We start from the raw sequence: 27,771 nt of genomic DNA, 5'->3' as shown, positions 1-27,771 counted from the left end.
GGGGTACACGAAATGGGAGACACAAGAGATTCTGCAGATGCTGGAACCTGGAACAACACACACACACACACACACAAAATGCTGGAGGCACTCAGCACGTCAGGCAGCATCTATGGAGAGAAATACAAACAGTCGACGTTTCGGGTCGAGGCACTTTCTGTGTGGGGTGCATGAAGTGCAACTCAAATGCAAAAATGAATGGAAGGTGGACATTTGAGCTCAAACTGCGCGCGCACACACACAGACACAGTCTCACAGAGACACACACAGAGACAGAGACGCACAGGCGCACATAAACACACAGGCGTGCAGGAAAATAAAGTATTGTGAAACAACAATGAATGCCCCGGCCGGTCGCTCTCAGTCACCAGGGAGGTTTGATACGTCTGCCCTGCCGTACGGTATGACGTCGCACGTGACCGCGGTTTTATAAGCGGAGGCCGCGGCGGCGGCGTGTCACTCCCTTCGTCCGGCCAGGATGGCGTCTTGTAGTCGGTGGGTGTCGGTGACGGGGGGGTTTGTCGGGTCCTGGCGCCTCCGCCGCCCGCCCTCCCACTCCGGTGTGGGCTGGTAGTGAGGGGCCTACCTGCACGGCGGCGCTGATGTCGAGGGCGGCGCGGTGCCTGGGGAGCGGTGCCGCGGGGGGGTGGGGGTGGGGGGGGGGGGGGGCGTCCGTTGGTGGCGCGCGGGCTCGGCGCGCGGTCTCGCGGGGTGTGCGCGCGCGCCGAAACCCCTCGAGAGCTCGGCGGCTCCTGGCGGGGGGGGAGGAGGGGCTTGGAGGGAGGGTGGTTGGGGGAGGGGAGGTGGGGGGGGGGGTTTGCGGTGCGTGTGGTTGGGGGGGGGGTCGATACCCTTTAAAATCTGCATCGCCTTTTGTCTCCCGCCTAAAGTTCCCCTGTTATCCCGGCTTGTGTTCGCCTGGGGTGGGGGGTGGGGTGGTGGTGAAAAGAGGAAGGGGGAGGATATTGGGGGGGGGAGGATATTGGGGGGAAGAGGAGGAGAGGAAGGGGAGGATATGGGGGATTCTGGTAGAGAGGGAGGTGGGGTAATGCAGGATGGGAGAGAGGAAGGAGGACGAGTAGGTGGGAGGCAAGAAGGTGGACGGGTGTGAGAGGAAGGGGGTGGAGGAGACGGGGCTGGGAGAGTGGAAGAAGGACGAGCAGGTGGGGGTGGGTGACCTGGCAGAGGGGGCTGGTTAACATCTGTAGTTAATGTAAACACCACCTTTCTGAGGTGGTACCTTGGCACACTTTGCCCAATCGATTTACCTACCTTTGCACCACTTTTACCTGGTTACAGAGCTTCCTGTGCAGTGTTTTTCATCTGTTTGTTATGGAGTTATACAGCACAGAAATAAACCCTTTGGCTCACCACAACCACGCTGCCCTTTTTGCCCATCCACACTGATGCCATTGCTCCCAATACCCCCAGTAGTGCCTTGCTTATTTTAACTAAGTGCCTTTTAAACAGCAATTGTCTTTGTATCTTGAGTTGGCCGGTTCTGTTGGAAGGGCTGCAGTAACAACAAGCAGCTGCTGAGGGTAAATTACTTCTGTGGGTAAAGAACTGTATTGTGAAGTTAAAGCTGATGCCACTTTTAATGTGGTTTGCAAGGGCAGTTTTGAGTACACAAACAAGACACAGATGGGAGACCAATTTCAAATGGTGCAAATTAAAGTCTGATAACTTTGACATTGCATTTGTTCTACTGTCATGTGGGTTGATTTGTCTTGATGTAATCTATATTAGTTGCAAACTGTATCGTCTAATATAATGTAATAGTAAGGAATGGAGAGGCTGAGATAACTTAAAAAGGCAATTATAAACTTAAAAAAAGGATGCTGGAAATCTGAAATAAAAACAAGATACTGGGGATACTCAACATATATTGAGAGAAGAGCTGAATTAAGTTCCAGATCTGATGAAGGTTCATTGTCCTGGAACGTTAACTTGGTTTCGCTTCACAGATACTGCCTGACTTGTTGAGTATCCCCAGCATGTTCTGTTTTTATAACTACATTGTTTATAATTTGCTGAATCATTTGCTGTTTTGGAGGATTATATAAACTGAAGCTTTATTTTGAGCTTTCTGCAAGTGGATGACCAGAAAGCTTGAGAGGAGGTGAATTTAGCAGTTCGATTCTTTGAGTATGGTATTAAGTAGTATGGTGGTGCAGTGTTTTAGTTCCTAGACTTACAGCTAATATTGTGACCATTGATCCAGAAACTTGAAATCCGGTCCTACCATAGCAGCTGGGAAATTTAATTAATTACATTTTAGAAAACCAAAGTTAGTCTTAATGGTAACTATAACTGCCCATTTAGTTCACTAATGTCCTTCAGGGAAGCAAATCTGCCTTCCTTGCTGACATATACATGACAAGACCCAGCAATTTGGTTGGGTCTTATTTGCCTTCAGTTTGCAATAGGCTGTTCAGTGATGTTTGCATTATATTCATTACTGGTAATGAAGTAGCCTATGTCACCTGTGCAGGACTTCTCATCTGCAGCATCTAAAGATGATTGTTGTTTTTTTTGTACAGTTTCAGGAGTGGAGTAGAGAATGAGAGGAGATCCTCTGAGTGGAGTACATAGCAAATTATGGAAAGTAATATTCTGCAGCTTAACTTTCTTAAGTTTAGAGAAGTCATTGTACTTCTTTCTGAATCTTCTGCGATTGGTGATTAATGGTGTGTGTAGGCATTGAGTCAGCTGATTTGTTTCTCCCTTTTTTCCTTGCCTGTTTGTGTCAAAGTAGAGTTTATTGTCATCTGCACAAGTACGTGTACTCACAGGTGCAATGAAAAACTTGCAGCAGCATCACAGGTGCATGGCATCATACAAGCAGCATTCACAAGAAAAACATAAATTAAACATAAGTTATACACAAGTTTTACAATTAGAACCAAAAAAAACAAAGTTTATTTTAGTGCAAAGTGGTCATAGTGGTGCTGAACTAGTGATTAGGGTTTTGTCAGTTGGTTCAAGAACCGAATGGTTGAAGGGAAGTAGCTGTTCTTGAACCAGGTGGTGTGGGACTTGAGGCTTCTGTACGTCCTGCCCGATAGTAGTTGTGAAAAGATGGCATGGCCTGGATGGTGGGGATCTTTGATCGTGGATGTTGCCACATTGAGGCAGTGCTTCCTGTAGATACTACCAATGGTGGGGAGGGATGTGCCTGTGATGTATTGGGCAGAGTCTACTATTCTCTGCAGCTTCTTTCGTTCCTGAGCATTTGAATTGCTATACCAGTTAGTCTTGGGTTGGGCTTGGAAAGTTGTAACAAATACCTCAGCCATAAATACAATACCAGCCACTTTTTCTGGCCTTAATGGCACCATTGTTGCAGAATCCCCCATTATCATTTTACGAGGTAACCACTGATGAATGCAACTGTTGTAGCCAGATCAACTTGGAACAATGTTGTAGGTGCCTTGCTACAGATGTTGAGCTGTTTGATAATAGGTAGATTATCTTCTGACCCCTCAGTCTCTGCCAAAAACAATTTCTGGTGGTGTGATGGAATACTTGATTTCTGCCTCATTGTGTTTAGTCACCTGCATAGTATGTATAACATACAAGATGTATCACAACATATGCATCTGTTGAGAAAGATTGGACAGCTTAAGGCTTAGATTTGATTTGATAGAGACAAAATGTGGCAAGAATGTTTCCATGTATTAAAATCCAAATCTGTAGGCTATTAATAAATGGTAAAGGATGATTACAAATAAATGCAGTGGGAAAAATAAGAAAAATTCTATTTTAAGAATGGTTTGATTGTTAGACTCAATACCATAGCATTGTTGTTGAAACAAATAACTTGGATGTTTTCAGAGTGCAGAAGAGAAAGGATAGTTGAAATAAATGGTTTGTCTATGCTGTATATGCAATTCTATTGTATGAAATTCATCACGCTGAATTGTAGAAAGCTCAACCTTGTGATTTATTCAGAAGACAGTTGAAAAGCTTTCTCATGAGATGGCATCTCATCTGTATTTGCAACTAAGTTATAGCAAAGATTAGTACTTGTGTGCCCAAACCTAAAATTCTCCACATAATGCCATTGTTGGGATATCATTATAGTGAAGAAAAGTTCAGGGCTGCCATCTCAACAATTCACGATGGGCAATAATTGTGTCCATGACAACACTGAGACAAGTCATGGAAGCATGAAAAATCAGAATCACTTATACACTGGTGTATTATTGGTATTCTCCCCTGTTGGTTCATTGAACCCAACGAATTCAGAATGCCCCAGTGATTTCCTGTGTGTGCTAAGTTGATCTTGCTTGCCAATTCTGGCCCCAACATATCCCTGTAGAATACTAATATGATTCTCAGTTTGTAGAAAAAAATACAGTTAATGAATTGATAACTTATATATTTATGTTCAGTTGCAGTTGGTTAACTTTTTTTTACCTGTCATGGCTCTCAAGTTACATCAGAACCAGGTAGTCAGCACCCTGGGTCTGGTTCAACAGAGCTGACCTATTCCAGTTTTGACCATTACTCAAAAGCTTCAACAAACGTTCTTCTATTATTGCTTTTAGGAAAACAGCTTTCACGCCTTTGTAAATATAGTTTTAAATAAATGTGTAGAAGCGTAATAGTGTGGATTTTGTCAATGGCTGTGAAGCATTTGAGTACCTATTTGAGGGAGTCCTGTCAGGGGAAAATACTAAATAAGGGTCAACATGACTTGTTAGAAATACTTCGTTAAATTCACAATGATGCCTAGCAAAGTGCAACTTAAATCATTGAATGAGTTAGAGGTGATGTGCAAGGAGGAAGAACAATTTGCAGCAGAAAGTAAACTTAAAAAAAAATCTATGCACATCATGAATGGTGTTAAAATGTTTTTATGAATTGAGAGGGAATGACTGAAGAGCTTTGATAGAGACTGTGCTGAACCATTGTAGGGCAACAAAAATGGACTCTCGACCTCACCATGTACCTTGTTATGGCCTTGCATCTTATTGTCTACCTACAGTGCACTTTCTCTGTCACTAAAACTTTATTCTGCGTTCTGTTATCGTTTTCCCTTGCACTACCTCAATGCACTGTTGTAATGAATGATCTGTATGAATGACATGCAAAACAAAGTTTTTCACTGCACCTCAGGACGTGACAATAATAAACCAATGTACTCATTTGAGAAGGGAGTTGCATGTTAAACCAGGTAACCTGATTAATAGAATCCAAGTCAGAATTTGTTGAGACCAAATTCTTCATTCACTGGTTTGATTACACTTAATGTGCATCCAATTCTAGTTGCTGAGATAATAGAAATTGTTGAGATAAGATATCTTTATTAGTCACGTACTTTGAAACACACAGTGAAATGTATCTTTTGTGTAGAGTGTTCTGGGGGTAGCCTGTAAGTGTTGCCATGCTTCCGGCACCAACATAGCATGCCCACAACTTCCTAACCTGTATGCCTTTAGAACGTGGGAGGAAACCAGAGCAGTTGGAGGAAACCCATGCAGACATGGGGAGAATGTACAGACTCACTTACAGACAAGCAGCCAGAATTGAATCCAGGTTGCTGGCACTGTAATGGCGTTACGCTATCTGCTACACACTAATGAAGGTGTGACAAAACATTAATTTATAAAAGAAAGGACAGGAGAAAACTATCCAGTCATTGTGTCTGTCTAGCATTCAGGGAAAGTCCTGATTGAACTTTTACATTCCTGCACTAACAAATCTGTTGATTCCCTCTTTCAAAACAGGGATCGATTTTTTTTAATATTCTGAACGTACATTTGAGTAGTGAAACTACTCTTGAGTAGTGAATCTAAACATTGTCTTCTGGGTGAAAAGGTTTCTTCACTTTTCTATCCTAAATGGCTGACTCTTACTCTGACACTGTGGCTCTTGGTTCTGGGCACCTGAGTCAAAGGAAGCATCAACTTCGTTTCAGTGCTGTCAAGCCCTTTAAGACTTTTGTATGTTTCAATGAGATCACCACATTTCAATGAGGTTCCGGTGGCAAAAGTGCTATTCAGGACTAAACGTGCTATATATGTTGGGTCTGGTGGTGTCTTAGATAAGGTAGTTGTAGAAAAGAGAACTCTGGTGTAAATTTAAGTTAGGAAATGGACAAAAAGACACAAGTTGCTGCTAGCAGAAGATAGATTTAGGATTAATATCTATAATTTGGTCCACCAATGATGAACAGTTGAAATAGACTGACACAGAAAGTAGAGTAAATACCCCAGGATCTTTTGAGAGAAATGGCATTTCAGTATTTCTCTGGCTGATTATGATAATTAATCATAAATGTTTTTAAAACAAAATGCTTAAAGGGATAAGCAAACAAATCATTATCTTTCTCTTGAAAATGAATGTGTCTTATAGTTGTGCATGTGCTTTAAGGACACCATGGCTGCCATGAGTTAATATAGTTACCTCAACCCCAAGTGAACAAAAATAACTGATGTACTTTATTGATCACAACTGATAGTGTGTCTACAGTCAAATTGTGATTTAATTTTGCTTTTCAAGTCTCTTACCTTGTGATATAAGACCATCCCATTTACACATAGTTCATAGCTGAGTTAGTGCAGCCTTGAAGTTGTCTTTTTTCAAATGTAATATTGTGTTGTTACTGAAGAGAAGGTCACACTTTGGGGATGATAGTCCTCAGTATCCTATAGGTTTGAATAGCTACTAATTTTGGAATCTCTGTGTTATATGTGATATATTTAAGGATTATACTATAATACATACAGGTGTTGAAATACCTAGGTCGGTCATCCATAGATGTTAATTCACAACACTTACACTTTTTGTTCTTGACATCTGGCTTGTGTAGATTATTATTTCTATTAAATGGGATGCATCCCAGGGTATGGAAAGAAATGACAGAAGTTATAATAGAGGCATTTGTGATAATTTTCCAAAATCCTCTGGACTTTGGGCAGGTCCCCGCGGATTGGAAGACAGCGAATGTCACACCACCGTTGAAAAAAGTATGTAGGTGAAAGGCAGGTAACTGTAGGCCAGTTAGCTTAATGTCTGTAGTCAGGAATGTGCTTGAAGCTATCATTAAAGAAGAAATGGCGATATGTCTAGTTAGAAGTGGTTCCATCAGGTAGACACGGCATGGATTCAGCAAGGTCCTGTTTGACAAACTGGAATTCTTTGAGGATATAATGAGGGCAGTGGATAGAGGGGAACAGGTGGATGTTGTATACTTGGATTTCCAGAAGGTGTTTGATAAGGTGCCGCATAAAAGACATATTCATAAGATAAGGATGCATGGAGTTGGGGGTAATGTATTAGCATGGATAGAGGAGTAGCTAACCAATAGAAGGCAGAGTTGGGATAAATGGGTGTTTCTCTGGTTGGCAATGGTGAGTGGGGTGCCACAGGGGTCGGTGCTGGGCCCACAGCTGTTTACAATGTACATTATCGATTTGGAAGAGGGGACGGAGTGTAGCATATGTAAGTTTGCTGATGACACTAAATTGAGTGGAAAAGCAAATTGTGCAGAGGATGCAGAGAGTCTACAGAGAGATATAGATAAGTGAGTGGGCAAGGGTCTGGCAGATGGACTACATTGTTGGTAAATGCGAGATTGTCAACTTTGGAAGGAAAAATAGGTCAGATTATTATTTAAATGGTGAAAGATTGCAGTATGCTGTTGTGCAGAGGGACTTGGGAGTGCTTGTGCATGAATCGCAAAAGGTTGGTTTGCAGGTAAACAGGTTATCAAGAAGGCAAATGGAATGTTGGCCTTCATTGCTAGAGGGACTGAATTTAAGAGCAGGGAGGTTATGCTACAACTGCAGAGGATACTGGTGAGTCCGCACCTGGAGTACTGTGTGCGGTTCTGGTCTCCCAACTTGAGGAAAGATATACTGGCTTTGGAGGTGGTGCAGAGGAGGGTCACCAGGTTGATTCCAGAGATGAGGGGGTTAGCCTATGAGGAGAGATTGAGTTGCCTGGGACTATACTCGCTGGAATTCAGAAGAATGAGAGGGGATCTTATAGAAACATAAAATTATGAAAGGGATAGGTGAGGGAGGAAGGAAGGTTGTTTCCACTGGTACGTGAGACTAGAACTAGGAGACATAGCCTCAAGATTCAGGGGAATAGCTTTAGGACGTAGATGAGGAGAAATTGCTTTTCCCAGAGAGTAATGAATCTGTGGAATTCTCTGCCCAGGGAAGCAGTAGAGGCTCCCTCATTAAGTATATTTAAGACACATAGATTTTTGCATAGTAGGGGAATTAAAGATTATGGGGAAAAGGCAGGTTGGTGAATCTGAGTCCATGGCCAGATCAGCCATGATCTTATTGAATGGCGGTGCAGGCTCAACAGACCAGATGGCCTACTCCTGCTCCTATTTCTCATGTTCAATGTTCTTGCCCATCATGAAATTTAGCACTGAAAAGCCTTGCAGGAAATATTCCATTGTGACTTTCACCAGAGGATGATCTGAGGTTGTAGCTGAAGGTGGCCATTTTGAGGATGATTTTACATCGAGAGTTTGCATAGTCATGGAGTTTGGTTTATATCTTTTATATGAGGAATGCATAATGTTTATCTGGCTACAAATAATATTAGCAGTATTTCTGAGGGTTGTCTAATAAATAAATTGTCCAACCTTTTCAAATTCCATATGTTCCAGTATGACAGCTGTGCTTTTATAGTTTTAGTTGGTTATGCAACAGTAAATAATCTTAACCTGGGAAGTTTCAAGGGAGTGGTTAACTAAATCTTGAATGAATTCTTGATATTAACACCATCATGGATGTGCTGTATGTTTACAACTCATTTTGCATTTTACGATTCTGTACTTGAGTTGACAGGGCACAGGCTGTTGCAGTGAAGGAAAGTGAATTTAGGGTTTTGTTTTGCAGTTGTACACTCATCAGAAAGGACTTGGGAATTGTCCATATCCATGATTTTTTCATAAAAAATGCAGCTGATCTAAACAATCTGTTCCTATGTATATCAATCTACTTCTATAGTTTGAAATGTGTGGTACCATTTGCTTAGTATTCTCATAGATGTAGATTGCTAAGTCATTCGTAAAATGCCATTATTTGAACTCTTGCATTTTTGTTGCTTTTAAATAAGTTATACCTTTGCACTGAATATTAGACATGAAACTTGAGTTTGCAAGCCAAATACAATTCCTCAACCTAATCAACCATGCTGTGAAAATGTCTTGAAGTTGTGAAAGTTTGTAGCAGGGCCTTTGGATCTCACTTTTTGCAGTACATTAGAGACTGAAATTTTAAATGGCAAGTATTTTTGGAATTTGCCCACAAGATTGAGATTTTTTTTATGCATTTACTATTCTTTAATCTAAATGATTGATGAGTGACTGCTTCCTAGATCTTCATTGCTTTGTAATTCTAGCATGGCTTGTTTTTAGAGTTGTCTCATACCCCTTACAATACTTGCACATTTCCCCAGATCTCTCTCCGTCTTTTGGGATAGTACTTGAATTTGCTCCCTTGTCCTTTTTACCCACTGACATGTCACATGTTGGCTCGTTGATGACAAAGCAAATCAGTATCCTTTTGTCAAAGGTGCATTCTTTCTGCCAGATATTCTCAGTGCTTTGATTGGCACTGATGAAATTCTGCAGACTGAAGAGTTGAGACTCTTAACTGCTTGAGATAAATGATTCTAAATCAATGGGTTTGTATTAGTTTTGATTTTTACTAACTGACATTTGCAATAATATTGTAGTTTGATATTGAAATTCTTTTTTTATTTCCTTTTAGTGGAGATCCATTACCCAGAGTGCAGTGTCCAAACCATCCAGATGCCATACTGGTAGAAGATTACCGTGCTGGTGATATGATCTGTCCAGAATGTGGACTGGTTGTAGGTAAAAGAAGTGTTTACATTACATGCCGTGATCTGTAATAGTTTGTGTACATGTTTGCTATTTTAGTTTTTCTTCTATCTTATTACTATTTGAGATTGTTGTTCAAAAGAAATGAAAACTTAAATAACTTTCTTCTGTTTTGGAATAAAAACTGAAAGTAACTTTGCCCCATGACAAAGTTGTACTTGGTTGCTCATTCTCGATCACCTATGATGCACGGTCCATTTGTTCTTGCAGACCAGTATTTGTATCCAAACTGTATCTTATCTGTTAACCTGTGTTTACCAGTTCCTGACCTGAACTTTTTGTGGCCTTGGAATTATCTAGATTGCCTTTTGTGTCCAAAGATTCACTTTTGTTTACCAAATGTTACATGGATGTGTTATCCCTTAAAGCCAATAATGATAAAGTAATATAATTTGTGTTACTTTAGAGAGAAGAGTTGATTGATTTTAAATTGGTAGTGATTTTTTATGTCAGTCCATATTTTACATTAGTGAATAGGGGAGCAAATCCAAGCATAAGCAGTTCATATGAAATTAAATCAATGTTAGCTACAGTATTGCACCATACTTGTGCTTTGCCAGCATTGATTGTTTGCTGCCTACTGGTTAGCTTGTTTCCCAGCTGGGGAGACTTGTCTGGTTTAGTGCTGGCTTTCAACTCCTCCAGGCTCCCAATGATCTTCCTTTCTATCCTTCTCATCTATATTTCTGAAACCAGGCAATGTTTTCCAAAATCTCCCGGCCAGTTGTCATGAGACTTTTGGAACACATTCTCAGGTTGCATGCCACCACCTAGCTGTATTGATACTGTCACTCCACAGACTCCAGAACTGAGCACTCTAGTCTGAGCTCCATCACTGGAAGAAACTTTCAGGAGGATAGCGAAAGGCTTAAAGACATTCCAGATCTCCTTGGAAAACTCTTAACATCCGCATAAATGCTTAGGAATCCTTGGTCTGTTGCCTCTCAGATTGAAGCAAGAAGCATCCTGGAAGGCACTGAACACCAAGTCTCTATGATAAGAGCATGTGGAGGCCATTCACGCACTACATCCCAAACGACTGTTCTACCCTGTCAACCACGCATCACTCCACCAATGGCAGAGCTTGCAGATACTACATAGAACTCTTCAGTCACTTGAAGACCCAGATACCTGGAGTGGAAACAGGTCATCGTTGACTCCAAGGGATTGCTTTAGGAGCAACTTGTCTAATGTCCAGTATTGGGATGAACAAGAAATTTTCTCTAAATGTTAGGAAGGTTGTCTCCATTTCTTTGGTTCCTGTCATGAACTCTGTTCCCTAGCCTCTGACCCCTTTCAGTCTCATAGTGGTGAGAAAGGGAGGAATAGGGTCAGCAGCTAGTGCACAACATTTGAGGAATTGAAGACAATGGCTTCAGTCCTTCCGATATTTAATTGCAGTATTGGTTGTTGGATGAGCAATATTTTACTAGTATAAAGATGCTGTATAACTGTAAATTGTCAGTCATTGCATCCTAGTCTGCAGGCTGACACTGCCACCATGTTCATTGACAAGGCCTTGCAAAATCTGTCATTCAAAATCCAGTCTACAGAACAAACTGCTGGTGATACTTAATGCAAGCAATTTTTATAATAATGTATCAAGAATGAAACTCTGCTAATGTGGAAGCTTGATTTTGAGATACTAGTTATGAAAGGAATATATAAATGGTTTCTGCACATCTTGCGTGCTAATATCTGTGATCTTGAGCAAAATAAATAATCAGTTGTGTGAAAGGAAATATTGGTTTGAAATAATTGCTGCAGAATTGCTCCTTAAGACATGGGCATTATGTATATTACTGCAGTTGCCTCTAAATACTTGGAGTATTACCAAGGGATGATCAAAATATTTGATTAATTGTTTTGTGTAGAGTTACGCAAGCTCTCATTTCCTGAAGGGTCTTAATAGGATGCACTTGATTAAAGAGAATTTACTGACTTTCTTAAATTTGTAGTTTATTCTGGGTCATTAGTATGCATATGCTTATTGGTCTCCCCTTCAAATTGTAATCAGTAATGTTTAGTTTCTTTACACAAACTATGTTACTAGTAAATGGGGAAAAAAAATTGATAAAACATCATATATTTGCATTAATTTTGTTTTGCACACATCTTATTACAGCCAGCATCTAACAGTGAATAAAGTTTCTATTGTTGGAAATTCTGAATAAAGTTGCTTGTTTGGTCTAATTTACAGAAATTAATTTCTGTTTTGGACTCTTTTCAGTGGTTGTGGGCATAATTTGTTGTTTGATATGTTAGCCTCATTTTTTCAATGATACTTTGTGCCAACTGGGATTTAAGCACATTACTTGTTTTTTTCCTCTACTGTTGATGCTTTTACAATATTGGAGCCAAAGCCACCATTTTGGATTTATTCAACTACAGTTAAAGTTTCTTAATCTGTTATAAAAATATTATTGCTACAGTTACATTTTCCTGACCCCTTTTGAAGGTGCTAAAGTTAGAGGAATTCCCAGGATGGTTACACAACTTCCTTGCTCTGTGTAATTTGGTATCTAGGGGCTTCATTTAATAGTTCATACAGTCACAGTCCCCACTGCATGTGAATGTGTCATGCAAAATCACTATGCCAGAAGCAATGGCTGACTTAATGGAGTCTTTAAATGTCTCTCTTAGAATCATGGACCCTTACAGCACAGAAACAGTCCCCTCAGCCCACCAAGGCCACACTGGCTATCGATTTCCCATTTACACAAATCCCATTTTTATCTCCCCAAATTTCCATAAATCCTTCCAAGATTCTGACTCTTGCCTACACATTGGAGGCAATTTGCAATGGCCATTTAACCTATCAACCTGCATGTCTTTGAAGTGTGGGGAAAAAACAGAGTACTGAGAGAGAGCCCATGTAGTCAGAACATGCAAACTCCACACATACAGCACTGGAGGTCAGGATCGAAACTATGTCATGGGAGCTGTGAGGCAGTAGTTCTACTAGATGTACAACTGCTGCCCCTTCTGCTCAGCCAGCAAGTTTTGGCTTGCCTTGCTGTGGCAAGTTGTTGGATCAAGTTTTTGTTGATCTATTTCATTTTTCCTCACCATTGCAAAGCTTGGGGTAAAGAGAGGGAATTGATTTTTCCTTTGACATTAATCTGACCCAAAATCTGTGCAGTTGTTGGATTTACAAAAGCATTGATAGTTTAGCACATTGATATTTTGGAACATGTTTGATACGTTGTACATGTCAGTGCTAATGTATTATCAGACCTAGCCATTGGTCTAATTATGTGTCTGTACATGATACTCTTGGTAATTTAGACCAGGCTTTTCTCCAGTTCAAGCACTTTGCCCTCATGATGTCCTTTCACTTGGTTTCCCATTAACTGATGTGGCTAAACAGATGTTTCTGCTTGAAACTTACTGAGCTCCTGCTCTCCAAATAAGGTAGCTCCAAGTAATGGGGCCATGATCCTAATGTTGGTTAACTATTTTTTATTGAAAAGTAATAATACAACAAAATGGGTGAAAGATGCAAGGTGGATGTGAAGTAACTGCTTTTGGCACAATATTTAGACCTGGAATTCACTGCCCAAAAGGCTGTTGGAAACAGGCTTGCAGTGCCTTCAGAAGCAAATTAGATAGGCACATGGGAGAATAATTTGCAAGGCCATGGGGGAATGGAATTCATGGGGTTGCTCTGCTAGGAGCTAGCATTGACTTAATGGGCTCAATGTCATATGCCATAATAATTGATTATGTGAAATCAAGCATTCCAATGGGAGATGGCTAAAGTCAACTGTTGGTGCCAGCATGAGGTCAAATCTTATGGTGCCTTTGGTTATTGATGCATTTGGCAAGTTGACTTAATGACCATTTAGATTGAATTAATACTTGTATGGGATGATGAGCAAAATCAAAAGTGGTAAACATTATAAAATGTGCCTGTTTTACATACATGTAATACTTAACATTTTAGGCTTGAACAATTATTTTTCTTTCAATAAATTTTATCGAGTTAGGGCTGAATTTATAAAGGCAACATGAATGATAGAAAAATAGGGGGCTATGTAGGAGTGAAGGGTTAGATAGATCTTAGAGCAGGATAGAATGTCGGCACAACATTGTGGGCTGACGGGCCTGTACTGTGCTGTGGTGTTCTAATTTCTACAAAAAATAACTATCTATGTAGTGTTGGCACAAGTTCATCCACTGTCCAGAAAGAGCTGCAACACCATGGAAGTAAAGGTTTATGACTTGAATATAGGGTCCAAATTATAATCTGTGGGACCTGGTTTAATTACATCTGAAATGTCTTCTTAATCTTGACTAATGTGAAAATTCATGTGTAATTGAATGGTATAATACACAAACACTAAATGCAAATGAGATATGTGTTTGCATTTGGTCATTTTGCAGAATGCAGTAGTCTAGGAAAGCCATTTCTTTTATAACTGGGTGATAAAATGATCACCCTTAATTGAGCAAATTTGGAATACAACTTCACTATAATCAGTGGAAGTAATGTATGTTGGGCTAAAATTACATTTGTGTGAACCTTGACAAAATTCATTTCAATGATTCATTTAATGTGATTTTCATGCCCGTGTTGATCTTTGTCAACAGGTGATAGGGTTATAGATGTTGGCTCAGAATGGCGAACGTTTAGTAATGACAAAGCAACAAAAGACCCATCTCGAGTTGGTGATGCCCAGAATCCACTGCTAAATGGTGGGGATTTGTCAACTATGATCGGAAAGGTAGGAATGTGACAAAATGTAAGCAGTAATATAATTTAATGTAACACTCACCTATTGCAACTGTTAATATTATAAATTGTCTGCAGTATTTAGTTGGAAGGTAATGTGTCCAAAGAAATATCAAACTCCCCGCTGTCCCCATCTTTGTGCTTATGTGAATCTGTGATTTGGACTACTGCCCCTTGGTTGTTTTTCTCAATTGTACCTGAATTTAGACAGTGGGTGCCGTTGATAGATTTCCTCACTCCAACTTCCTTTGTTACGATCCTGAAATGGAACATACCTATTATTGTTGCCATTACCTGTGGCATAGACTGCATGTGGAATTTCTTTCGCACCACAGCCTGTTGAAGAGAGTAAAAACCTCTAAATCATTTAAGATTGATCACTGATTCTTTTCAACACAGGGCTGGGGGACAGAAATGGATGTTTACTGATTGTTCCATTGACTTATAAATGTTGGGTTTCTCCATCTCTGGATAATTATAAGCTTGCTTTGGAGTAGCACTTTGCCATTATCTGTAAACTAGCTATTTATCTTAAGATTTCCAAGGTACTGAATTGCTGGTCTTACCAGAATTAAGTTGGAAGACCACAGCTTCCTCATAGTAAAGTTGCTGGCTTCCTGTCACCCAGATTGGCAGTATTAATTCTATCTTCAACACCACTGCCTGTGATCCTATCCCTGATCCTCACCCATATCCTTCTTCTCTCCCCCCACCCCCCCCCCCAAAGCTACTGATCCCATCTCTGAAGCTGTAGACCTTCCCCCACCATGTGATCTCAATCTTGCCCTCGCAACAGCTTCTGATACCCAGCTGCCTCCATGATCCTCTCTGACACCCACCCTTCAACTTGACTCTCTTTCATCACAATCTTCTCTCCTCAATCTTCCTGCAAATTTATTTCTCATTTCCCCCAACCACCCCCCACCATTCAATCTGAGTTCCTTTGCTGCCCTCATAAGATCACAAGACAAGGGAGCTGAAGTAGGCCATTCAGCCCATCGAGTCTGCTCCAAAGAAAAGAAAGGGAAAAAGAAAGAAATGAGAAATGGAATGTCCATGAGAAAAAAAAACTATTCCTTTCTAGCCCCAATTTCCGGCCTTATCCCCATATCCCTTGATACCTTGACTAATTAGATAACTATCTATCTCCCCCTTAAACGCCTCCAATAATAGGGCCTCCACTGCTGTACATGGCAAAAAATTCCATAAATTCACTACCCTCTGGCTAAAGAACTTTCTCCTCAACTCTGTTTTAAACATGAACCCTCTAATTCTAAGATTGTGCCCTCTGGTCCTGGATTCACCCACCAAGGGAAACAGCTTGGCCACATCTACTCTGTCCATTCCTTTCAACATTCTAAATGTTTCTATGAGCTCCCCTCTCATTCTTCTGTACTCCAGTGAGTACAGTCCAAGAGCCGACAAACGCTTATCATATGCAAGCCCTTTCGTTCCGGGAATCATCCTTGTAAATCTCCTCTGAACCCTCTCCAACATCAGCACATCCTTCCTAAGATATGGGGCCCAAAACTGCACACAGTATTCCAAATGAGGCCTCACTAATGCCCTGTAGAGCCTCATCAACACCTCCCTACTTTTATACACTATACCTCTCGAAATGAATGCCAACATAGCATTCGCTTTCCTTACCGCCGATCCGACCTGGTGGTTAACCTTTAGGGTATCCTGCACGAGAACCCCAAAGTCCCTTTGTACTTCTGTACTTCGAATTTTCTCCCCTTCTAGATAATAATCTGCCAGTTTATTTTTGTTTTCAAAGTGTACAACGGCACATTTCTCAACATTGAATCTCAGCTGCCATTTCCTTGCCGATTCTCCTAAACTATCTAGGTCTCTCTGCAACCTTCCTGTCTCCTCAATGCTCCCTACTCCCCCACCTATCTTGGTGTCGTCTGCAAACTTAGCCACAAAACCATTTACTCCATCATCCAAATCGTTAGTGTACAAAGTAAAAAGAAGCGGCCCCAACACCAACCCTTGCGGAACACCACTAGTAACCGGTAGCCAACTAGAACAGGATCCTTTTATTCCCACCCTTTGCTTCCTGCCTACCAGCCAATGCTGCACCCATTCCAATACCCTACCTGTAATTCCATGACCTCTCATCTTATTTATCAGCCTCTTGTGTGGCACCTTGTCGAAGGCCTTTTGAAAGTCTAAATACACAACATCTACAGCTTCTCCCTTATCCACCCTATCTGAGATCTCCTCAAAAAACCCCAATAGGTCGGTCAGGCAGGATCTTCCCTTCACGAAACCATGCTGGCTTGGACCTATCTTGCCTTGCACCTCTAGGTATTCCATAACCTCATCCTTGAGGATCGATTCTAATAACTTTCCCACCACTGATATCAGATTAATAGGTCTGTAATTTCCTTTATGCTGCCTCGCACCTCTCTTATACAGCGGAACTACATTTGTGACCCTCCAGTCCTCTGGAACCATGCTGGAGTCTATTGATTCCTGGAAAATTATCACCAGTGCTTCTGCAATCTCTAAAGCCACCTCCTTCAGAACCCGGGGATGCACCTCATATGGTCCTGGAGACTTATCTGTCTTTAGTCCATTTAGCTTTCCTAGCACCTTCTCTCTAGTAATCTTAACTGAACTCAGTTCCATTCCTTGAGACCCCTGACTATCCAGTATATTGCTGATGTCCTCCACAGTGAAGACTGATGCAAAATACTCACTTAGTTCCTCTGCCATTTCTTCAGGTTTTTAAAAGTTTCCCAGTCTTCTGTTTTCCCACTAATTCTTGCTTCCTTGTATGCCCTCCCTTTTGCTTTTATTTTAGCCTTCACCTCTCTCGTTATCCACATTTATGCCATTTTTCCATTCAAAACCTTTTTTCTTGGTATATATCTATCCTGCATTTTCCTTATTTCTTGTAGAAATTCTATCCATTTCTGCTCTGCTGTCCCTCCAGCTAGCTTACTCTTCCAGTCAGTTTGGGCCAGCTCCTCTCTCATGCCACTGTAATTTCCTTTGTTCCACTGAAATATTGATACACCAGTTATCGGCTTCTCCTTCTCAAATTTGAAACTGAACTCAATCATATTGTGATCACTAGTTCCTAATGGTTCCTTTACCTTTAGTTCCCTAAAAACCTCCGGATCGTTACACAGCACCCAATCCAAAACAGCCGATCCCCTGGTGGGCTCATCAAGTTGCTCCAAAAAGCCGTCCCATAGACATTCCACAAACTCACTCTCCTGAGATCCACTGCCTTGCTGGGTTTCCCAATCCACCTTCATGTTAAAATCCCCCATAACGTTGTCACTCTGACATGCTTTTTCTATTTCTAACTGCAACTTGTAGTCCACTGACTGCTATTAGGGGGCCTATATTATGACTGCTATTAGGGGGCCTATATTATAACTGCTATTATTGTCCTTTTACCCTTGCTATTTCTTAGCTCCACCCACAAGGATTCCACCTCTTCTGACCCAATCACTGATCTCACTGATCTTGCCTATCCTTTTCATCCTATAAATTTTGTCACTGACACTGTCCTGTCCCTGGCATCTTGCTTGAGGTGAACTGAACGAGCACAGTCAGACATGTCTGATTTGCTGTCACATTTCTATCCATGTATCCCATCCATCAGCTGGCACTTCCACCAAGGTTTACATGCCCTGGGTCATCAGTTATTATCTAATCCAAGTTATAAAGCCTTTGAAGGAGCATTCAGACTAGTTCCTATTTGCCTTAACTGAGCTTTGAAGTCTGAACTATAATTCAAATAGGGCAGGTTCACGTGCAGATTTTGATGTTTTAATGATTGTCCCACTCTTGAAAGTAGTTCAACTCTTACGCAATACTTTTTCCCAGTTGACGTGATTGTACCTCAAGTGCCCTCCCTTTGGCCTCTGGTGGCCTCTGACAGCCGACTTGCTGTACTTCTGGGGAGTTAACACTGTGCTTATTCAATGTGAATGTCCAGGATATTATTTTGATTTTAAAGTGCATGGATAAATCTCTCCATGTATTTCCATGTCTAACTGCATGAACTAACCATATCAAAGGCAGAAAATGTAATTGTCCCTATAAGTTGTGTCATAGTCCTGCTTTGTTTTCTGTGTTTCCTCTGGATGTTGGTAAAAAGAAAGCTTCTTATGAGCCAGGAGGGAAGTGAGACTGACTTTTATTGATCTTGGGCCAGTATTTCACATTTAGATTATAACTAGACTACAGTATCTTTTCTAATGGGTTTATTGTGAGATTTGTAGCAGAGTACTTGGTGTATATATTTTTGTATGTTTACAGATAGACAGTTTTTCCTTTTGGAGATATTATTTGCTTTGTATTCCTTTGCAGGGTACTGGATCAGCAAGCTTTGATGAGTTTGGGAATGCAAAATACCAAAATCGTCGGACAATGAGTAGCTCTGATCGAGCAATGATGAATGCATTTAAGGAAATCAGCAATATGTCTGACAGGATAAATCTGCCCAGAAATATAGTTGTAAGTTCATGGAGCTTTTGTTTAGTTATGGTATTGTTTCATTAACTTAATGAACACTTGAAGTTTTAGTATTCCTGGTAATCAAAGAACTCAAACTTAATTAAATATTTTCTTCCTTTTCCCTTGTCAGGATCGAACAAATAATTTATTTAAGCAAGTGTATGAACAAAAGAGCCTAAAGGGAAGGAGTAATGATGCCATTGCCTCTGCCTGTTTGTATATTGCCTGTAGACAAGAAGGTGTGCCACGGACGTTCAAAGGTAAAGAGGATCTGGAATTCAAAATTAAATTACTGTTTTCAATTGAGTCTTAATTCTTTGCATTCTAAATAGTTTTCAATAGGAATTCGTGGTTTAGGTAAAAGTAATCGTTGATGCTAACAGTTTTTAATTAGCAGACATCATCATCAACCTTGATCCAGTCATGGACGCATGAGCTGAATGCTAAAGAAGTGAATGGAACGGCCATCAACATTAAAGTGGAGTTATTTCAGAATATAGCACCAAGACTTTGGAGATGCAGAAGGAAACCCTTTGGTAGTTGAAACTGTAACTGAAAAGGTCAATGATCAGCGTGAACTGGACATGACAGTGGGTGATCGTCACCAAATTGACCTCAGTCCATTGAATCAAAGCTTTTCAATATCCTCCTTCCGTCATAAGGTCAGAAGTGGGCAGTTTCACTGGTGTTTGGTGTTCATCCGTAACTCCATAAAAGAGGACCTGGTAACATCCCAGTGGTCAATAATAAATGCAGACATTCACGCCAAAAGTTCTTTAATCGTCATAAATGAGAGGAGGCCTAATCATCATCCTCTATTTCATTTACAAATACCAGTGCTTCACCATGTGGCCATCATAGACCAGAAACAGGGTTTCGCTATGGATTCAAGAGTAGAGCAGTGCTGGATCATCTGGTTCCATCAGAGCCTCTCTACCACTTACAAGCCTCAAGCCAAGTCCGTGATGGAATAGACACCACTTTCCTGGAATGGTAAAGCTGTAATTCTTGAGATGCTCAGTGCCATCCAGGAGGAAATCTGCTGGACCTGTGCCCTGTCACAGGAATGGCTTTTCACCCTTTGCCAGCATATTGTGCCAGCCATAAAACCAATCTGCATAATGTCCTACAGCCAGGATTATTTGATATCACTTTTTTCCCTTCTGATCTTGCCAAGAAATTCAATACCAGCAGCATTGTAGAATCCCAACATGTTCTATGTGTGCATCTGAGTTCTGGACAACCCTGACTGTAACTTGTATCAGTGTTCCTTCATAGTTGCTAAAACACAAATTCATTATCTAAGCCCATTGAGGGTAGGCATCGTAACAAAGTCCGCAGTTGTCTCAGAAGGCTCAGTACCATCAACAACTAATCATGGATCATAACTATAACCTGAGAATCCATATATAAAAAAAGTGGGAGGAAGTCTGCTGAGTTACTGATCTGAAATCTTCAGTAACAAATGAAAGAACTTGGATTATACCTCACATCACTATGGGACATTCCAAAGGCTTCAGAAATGTAGTCACTGCTGCATTGTTAGACAAGCTAATTTGCATAAAAGTGAGTCTCTCAAACAGCAGTGAGCTATATGACCAAATTGTATTTTTGTGGGTTACTTGTTGGCCAGAGCATTGGGACAACTCCCCTGCTCTTTGAATAGTACTATCTGATATTTTACATACATCCAAGAGAGATAATCTGTAGAAACTCAACTTTGGTGCTGAGTCAAGGCCAAAAACTGATGTTGCCTGGGTTGCCTAAATGGCAGCATTAGATTTTCCCCTTTTTAGCTCAAGGCTTTTGTTGTAACTTGGTTTAGAATGAGAATTGGCCCATCAAGCCTCTTCTGTCTCTGCAGACCAATGGTTTCTGTTACCGAGCACTTTCTCAAACTGGGATGTACTGCTTTGAGAACAGCTGCTTGCCTCTCCTTGGGGTGCATTTCAAGTTTTGTTCATCAGTCATGCAGGGCTGAGCAAAGGAATAAAGCAGCAGGATTTTTTTTATTTGAGACCTAACTTTTCCATTTTCTACACCTGGCCAAAGCTCGGATGGGAATTGGGTGGTCATCTGAGTTAACACTTTTCTTTCACCTCTAGGACCTGGATTTATATCCAGAGAGATGGGATAGGAGTCTGTTCTCTGTAAGGTCCTTAAAGTGAAATCATTTTGAGCCATCTCAATCCAGTACATAGTAGGTATGTGTCTACTGAACAAAATGTTCCTTCATTTAGCACTTGCAGATTTCCTATGGTATTAAAAGTGGAAACTAATTAGATATTTTGGTAGTGCTTATGAACTTTACACATTATTGATCTATTCTTGCTTGATGTTGGTACAAGTATTAAATGGTAGCATGTCCTTTCATAAACTTGACAGCAGTTGTTTACCCCATGAAACTAGAACAAGGATGAGCATTTTGATTTTTTGTATTTTTAAGCTTTTAGAATGATATAACAATATAGTTAAATGCATCATACCTTGGAATTCCGTCATTTCATATGAACATTATAGATATGAATGGATCTTTGCACCCACTTAACTGTGTTGCACGTGACATTGTAAAGTAAGCAATGTTTTATTTTGAGCAGTGGGTGGAGGAGAAGGTGGGATTTACTGTTGAGGGCTTGAAACCATTGGTGCAAATAATGGGGGGAGAAAAAGAACGTCTGAATTGTTGGTCTGGCTCTGACAGGCTGAGTTCAATGAGAAGGGATTTCAGTCCTGGTAGTTGATCCTAATGGAAAATTCAATGGTTAGTACAAGCTGAGCAGTTGCTGGCAGCTTAACAAGCAATTTTTTGTTCTATGTTGATTTAAAATAATATTACTGAACTGAAGCAATTATGACCATGTTGGTCATTTTAACACACAATGTATGGCACATACATTAAAATGCTGCCATCCAGTTAGTTTTATATAAATATCATTAATCAATACATATAGATCTTAAGTTCGGCAGGAGCTGTGTACACACCCATGTTTGGCTTTTTGCTCGTAGTTGGATTGGTTGGTTGGGTAGAGTGGGGGTGCAGTATTTTCCAAGTGTTTGGAAATTTTTGCTGGGCACTTGCTGTTTTAATGTAAACTTTCATTTCCTAGAATCATGTAATGCCCTCAATCGGCTCTGACCTCCAAGCATGTTCATGTCATTGGTGCTTGCTATTGGTCTACACTTGATTCCCTCTAATACTCTGCCACTCTTACTGTCAGAAATTTGCGCAGTGTCCAGAATTCCGAAGAAGGAAATCGGCCGCTGCTTCAAGTTAATTCTGAAAGCTCTGGAAACCAGCGTGGATCTAATCACCACAGGAGACTTTATGTCCCGGTTCTGTTCAAACTTGGGATTGCCTAAACAGGTACAAATGGCTGCAACTCACATCGCGAGGAAAGCTGTGGAACTGGATTTGGTCCCTGGCAGAAGCCCAATTTCTGTGGCTGCAGCAGCAATTTATATGGCTTCACAAGCTTCTGCAGATAAAAGGACACAGAAAGGTAAGTAACCTATTAACCTGTTCAAGAATAATGGTGTCTTGGGCCTGATCTAAGCAGCAAATCATTAGACTTTTGAGAAAATATAGGACCCACAGGAAAGGAAATATGCATGCATCTAAAACTGATTTCTGCCCATGACCACCCTGCTTCACTACCCTCACCAATTCCCTTCTGCCCCCAGGGACCCCCTCACCCTGACCATCTTTTAACCATTTCTTCACCTCCCAAGCTCAAAATACAAATGTTCAAAGTTCACACCTGGCTTGGTGGTCGATGTAAGGATGATGTTTCCCCTGCTTCTGGTGTCTAGAACCAGGTGTCAGTGTCTCAAAATGATGTGTCGGCCATTCTGGAGCAGCAAGAAAAATATTCTTGCAGTGTATAATGAATCTCTGGAGTTCTGTACCTAAGAGGGCTGTGCAGACCCAATGTACTCAAGGCAGAAAGACTGAGATATTGTGGAAATGAAGGGATCTGGAATTAAGCAGGAAAGTAACGCAGAGGTGTAAGATCAACTGCAGTTAATGGCAGAGCGGGCACCCGTGGATTAAAGGCAGTCTACTCCCATTCCTGTGCATACCTATGCAGATGTGATGTTTTGTTGGAGGTCATGGAAACTGCACAAGTTTTGGCACATGACTGTGGGATCTGTGTGTGTGTACTCTAAGTCCTTGTTATCAGCAAGAGCAAGAAGCACAGACTTTACACAAATAACTAAAAAAAGCAGATACCATTAAATTCCTCTCCTTTGTCCCCAATACACTCCCCAAATAAAAAATAAGTATTCCCAATAATGTTCTAAATGCATTAACATGCATTTATAAATGCAATAATACATTTAATACCTGAAAGGAAATGATATTAGCTAACAAACTACTTCCATTGAAGTTTACAGGCAGTGATCATTTTTGAAATCACAAGTAAGTCTGTAAACAGCTCTCTTTTACAGACACAAGATTCTGCAGATGCTGGAATCTGGAGCAAAACACGCAAAATGCTGGAGGAACTCAGCAGTTCAGGTAGCATCTATGGAGGATCCTGATGAAGGGTCTCGACCTGAAAAGTCGACTGTTTATTTCCCTCCGTAAATGCTGCCTGACCTGCTGAGGCTCTCTATTAGAGCAGTGCACAGGAGGGAGCCACTTAACACAATGGTCTGGAACTTGTTCATGGTATTTATACACACAATTGATTGGTTCCTCTGTGTGTATATTTGTTAGAAAAAAAATTCAGATGGAGTCTGAAGCCGTTTCATGAATAGTATCTCAGCAGGTAATGAAGACTGGCTGTATTCAGAATCTAATTGGTGCTTTTTTTCTCCCCCGCAGAAATTGGAGACATTGCTGGTGTGGCTGATGTCACAATCAGGCAGTCCTACAGGCTCATCTATCCACGGGCCGCTGACCTTTTCCCTGCTGAATTTAAATTTGATACTCCAGTGGACAAGCTGCCCCAGTTATAATCTGAACCAGTCTGCACACAATGTACACAGTAATTGTTTTAAAATTTGAAAAACAATCACCATTTTTCCCCTACTTAGAACATTTGAAACAAATTAATATTATCACTGATTTTTGAAACCTACTTGGGTGAACAACTTGAGAACCAATGAGGCTATGTAGCAGCAGAGGATTATGCTCTCTCCAAATGCAGCACATACATTCCGAGGCTGAATTTCAAGACTGTTTGTACTTGCCAGATAATTTGTATATTTGCAAGTTAGGAATTTATACTTAAATAGATCATTACTTTGTATATAATATGCAAATTGGGGATATTGTGAAAGGCTGCTGACAGATTGGCTCATTCACAGAATTTTTTGGTTGAACTCCTAACTTGTAATTTGACAGACCTATCTTCAGGTTAGTTAGATGCTTGTCTTTAATAAAAGGACATTTTCTGTTGTTTCTAATCTACATGGACTTCTTGAACTTCACATTTGGTATTTATTGTTAAGAAATGGTTGCTAAGCTTTAAAAATTGCACTTACCATCAGCTTAGTTTCAGGTTTTCAGGAAAACTTGTAGATTGTTTAGTTTAGCCAATGTGTTGAATTGCATTTTTGTTTTGTTGGGAGATTTTATCTGTGCAAGGAAAATTGCACTGAAGTGTGCAGTATTTGTGTCCATGAGGCTATAAATTGCATATTTTAGAAGGAGATTTGTGTGTTGGTTTCACTGAAAAATGTGGTGTGTTTGTACAGAAAGTAATCAAATAGTTAATATTGAGGGGTCAATTTCTAAAGCAGCAGGCTCCATTTTACATCAGTGTTATATGAAAGTTATACATGTTGCTCAAAGTTCCTTTAAGTGGCATGTGGGAAATCCTTTAATGACCATTAAAGTAGGAGTAATGAAATCTAGATGGCTTTTGTGATTGTACAGAGAAATGAATAAAAAAAATCAAATCTAACTTTGTTTCATAAAACTATGCTGGCCAAGTGCTTTTTGTTTTCTTTTGGCCAATACAGAACACTCAGTCTAGTCTTCTATTTCCTTGGCAATGTGTCATTGAGAAGGGGTAAAGGTATCATGGAGCCAGGGAGTCATACATATGGCATTGGGTCTTTCAGCCCACAGGTTTTTCAGTCCAGATGAAGGGTCTCAACCCAAAACGTCGACTGTCCATTTCCCTCCATAGATGCTGCCTGACCCGCTGAGTTCCTCCAGTGCTTTGTATGTTGTTCCAGCATCTGCAACCTCGTCTTCTTTCAGCCCACTGTCCATGTCCTCCACGCACCCATTTATTCTCCACATATTTCCACAGATTCTACACCTAGGAGTAATTTATAGTGGCCAATTAATCCACTGACCACATCTTGGGATATGGGAGGAAACTGGAGCACTCTGGTGGAGGGGGGGAGGAATGCCCAAGCCATCACAGGGAGAACGTGCCAAATCCACATCGCACTAGAAGTCAGGATCAAACCTGGGTCGCTGGAGCTGAGAGCGGCTCTACTAACTGCACCACTGTGCTGTCTTCAAATGGAACCCAACAGCAGTGCTTCCATTTTTCTCTAATATGTTTGAGAGGTGGGCTAATGCCTGAGCGAATGCATCATTCTGACTAAATCTTAAAGCAAAAGTTTGGTATGGTGAATATATTGATACCAACTCATGTTCACCACACCCAGATTTACCACCTTTGCTGCTTGTCTCTCTGTGTTAAATAAAGGAACAAGACCTGATGTTTTAAGAAGGGCAGCAGGAATAAGCCAGATAACTACAGGCTGTTGAGCCATTCAGTGGTGGGGAAATTACTGGAGAAACTCTAAAGATATAGAATTGATGGAAAGGCAGGGGCTGATCAGGGATTGTCAGCAGGGCTTTATGTGGGGGATATCCCGCCTCACTAATTTGAATGAATTGTTTTTAAGGAGGTAACTAGAAGATTGAAGGCAGGGCAGTAGACTGGTCCAGAAGGTTAAGACTCATGAGATCCAATGCAAGTGAGCTAATTGGATCCAAAATTGGCTTGGTGATAGGAGGCAGAGGATAGTGGTGGAAGACTGCTTTTCTAGTTAGAAATCTGTGACCAGTCCTGCCAGGACTCCTGGTGATGCATATTAATGACTGGCATGTGAACGTAGGAGGCATGATCAGTAAGTTTGCAAATGACAGGAAAGTTGGCGGTGGTGTGGATGCTGAGGAATGTTGTCTATGGCTAAAGTAGGATATTTGTATCTAGTATATAGATCAGCTGGAAAGTTGGGTGGAGCATTGGCAGAGAGAATTCAATCCCAGTAAGTTCAAGGCAACGCATTTTGGGAAGTTAAATGGGGTTTGGACATGTACAGTAAATGGTAGGGTGCCAAGGAATGTTAATGAATGGAGGTATGTTGTAATTTAACAAAACACTTGGTTAAGACCACGTTTGGAGTATTATGTGGTGGTGGAGGCAGATATGTTGGTCAAGTTCAAGAGATTGTTAGATAAGCATATGGAGGAATTTAAAATAGGGGGGATATGTGGGAGGAAGGGGTTAGATAGTCTTAGGTGTGGTTTAAAGGTCGGCACAACATGGTGGGCCGAAGGGCCTGTATTATGCTATATTGGCCACCACACTACAAGGAGGATGTGATTGTGCTGGAGAGTTATGGGGAGAGATTGGATAGGCTGCATTTGTTTTCCTCGGAGCGAAGGAAGGTAAGGGGTGATGATAAAAGTGTATAAAATTAATAAGAAGCATAGATAGGGTCGTTAGGATCTGACCTCAACTCACCCTCTTCCTCTTGCTAGTCTCCCATTTTCCAGTCTCATTAACTTCGTCCACAGTCCCTTGCTCAAGAATTTGCTGCCCAAGAAACCTTACTGATCAATCTCATGGCATGTGCCTTTCTTTGGCTCAACACTTTCATTTCTTCTCTGTGAAGCATTTCCTGCCAGAGTAGAGAATGTTTGCAACCCAGAAATTGATTGCCTGACCTGTGTGCTAAATTGATGCTTGATCCTTTGGAGGAAGGGCAGAGTGCATGCATATTACAGTTCAGAAGTTCTACCCTGTTAGTGTAGGCAAAGAGAAGGCATTCAAGCCCATGCCAGAAGCAGATGTTGGGCCCCTTGGTATGTCAATATCCCTTAATACATGATTACTGTTGAGGGGGAGAAAACGGTCCAACAGGCACTCCAGCCACAACCGAGGTTTAACAATGTACTTGCCTGAATGTGGACTCCGCTGGGGAAGGGGTGGAAGGAGCATGGGACACACACAAATCATAGACTGCCCTCACCTTCTTGCTCATCTCTCATCCACTCCAGCAAAGTGGGGATGACTGCATCTAGGCAACTGGAACTACTGTAGTGTCTGTTCATGGATGTAACCTGTGCCTGTTAGACACGCTTATGTTATGGGGCTTTCAGGACTATCTTTTGAAGGAAGTACTTTATAATAATGGGATGGCATTTAGTTGGAAGGTGCATTGGCTGATCTCTTGCATCTTCAACATTGGCTATGTTCTTCAATGGAGCTTAGTTAACCTGCTACTGAGTTGACATATGTTGACATCTCACCTCCAAAAACATGAGCATTGTAGGAACTGATGTGTGAAAGGCCACATTGAAACAAAGCTGAGAATTCAGTACAATGGCTGCTAAAAAATAGGCAGGAACATGATTTACTGGATGAAGAAGAAGCTGGAGAGAAAGGATGCAGAGTTAAAGTAGGAATTA

General features: G+C 40.9%; 1 protein-coding gene across 1 annotated transcript; it reads left to right on the top strand.

Moving 5' to 3' along the window:
• Positions 1 to 359: 359 nt before the first annotated feature.
• gtf2b (general transcription factor IIB) lies at positions 360 to 24,508 on the top strand. Its single transcript, XM_052012380.1, has 7 exons — positions 360 to 495; positions 9,750 to 9,856; positions 14,477 to 14,610; positions 18,957 to 19,103; positions 19,234 to 19,363; positions 22,322 to 22,603; positions 23,932 to 24,508. Exons 1-7 carry the CDS (start codon positions 479 to 481, stop codon positions 24,063 to 24,065), a joined length of 951 nt encoding a protein of 316 aa, XP_051868340.1. The 5' UTR covers positions 360 to 478; the 3' UTR covers positions 24,066 to 24,508.
• Positions 24,509 to 27,771: the final 3,263 nt, after the last annotated feature.

Source organism: Pristis pectinata, chromosome 3 (assembly GCF_009764475.1).
Source record: "Pristis pectinata isolate sPriPec2 chromosome 3, sPriPec2.1.pri, whole genome shotgun sequence".
NCBI lineage: Eukaryota > Metazoa > Chordata > Chondrichthyes > Rhinopristiformes > Pristidae > Pristis > Pristis pectinata.
The sequence above is the reverse complement of the archived record's forward strand: the minus strand, read 5'-3'. Positions and strand labels throughout refer to the sequence as shown.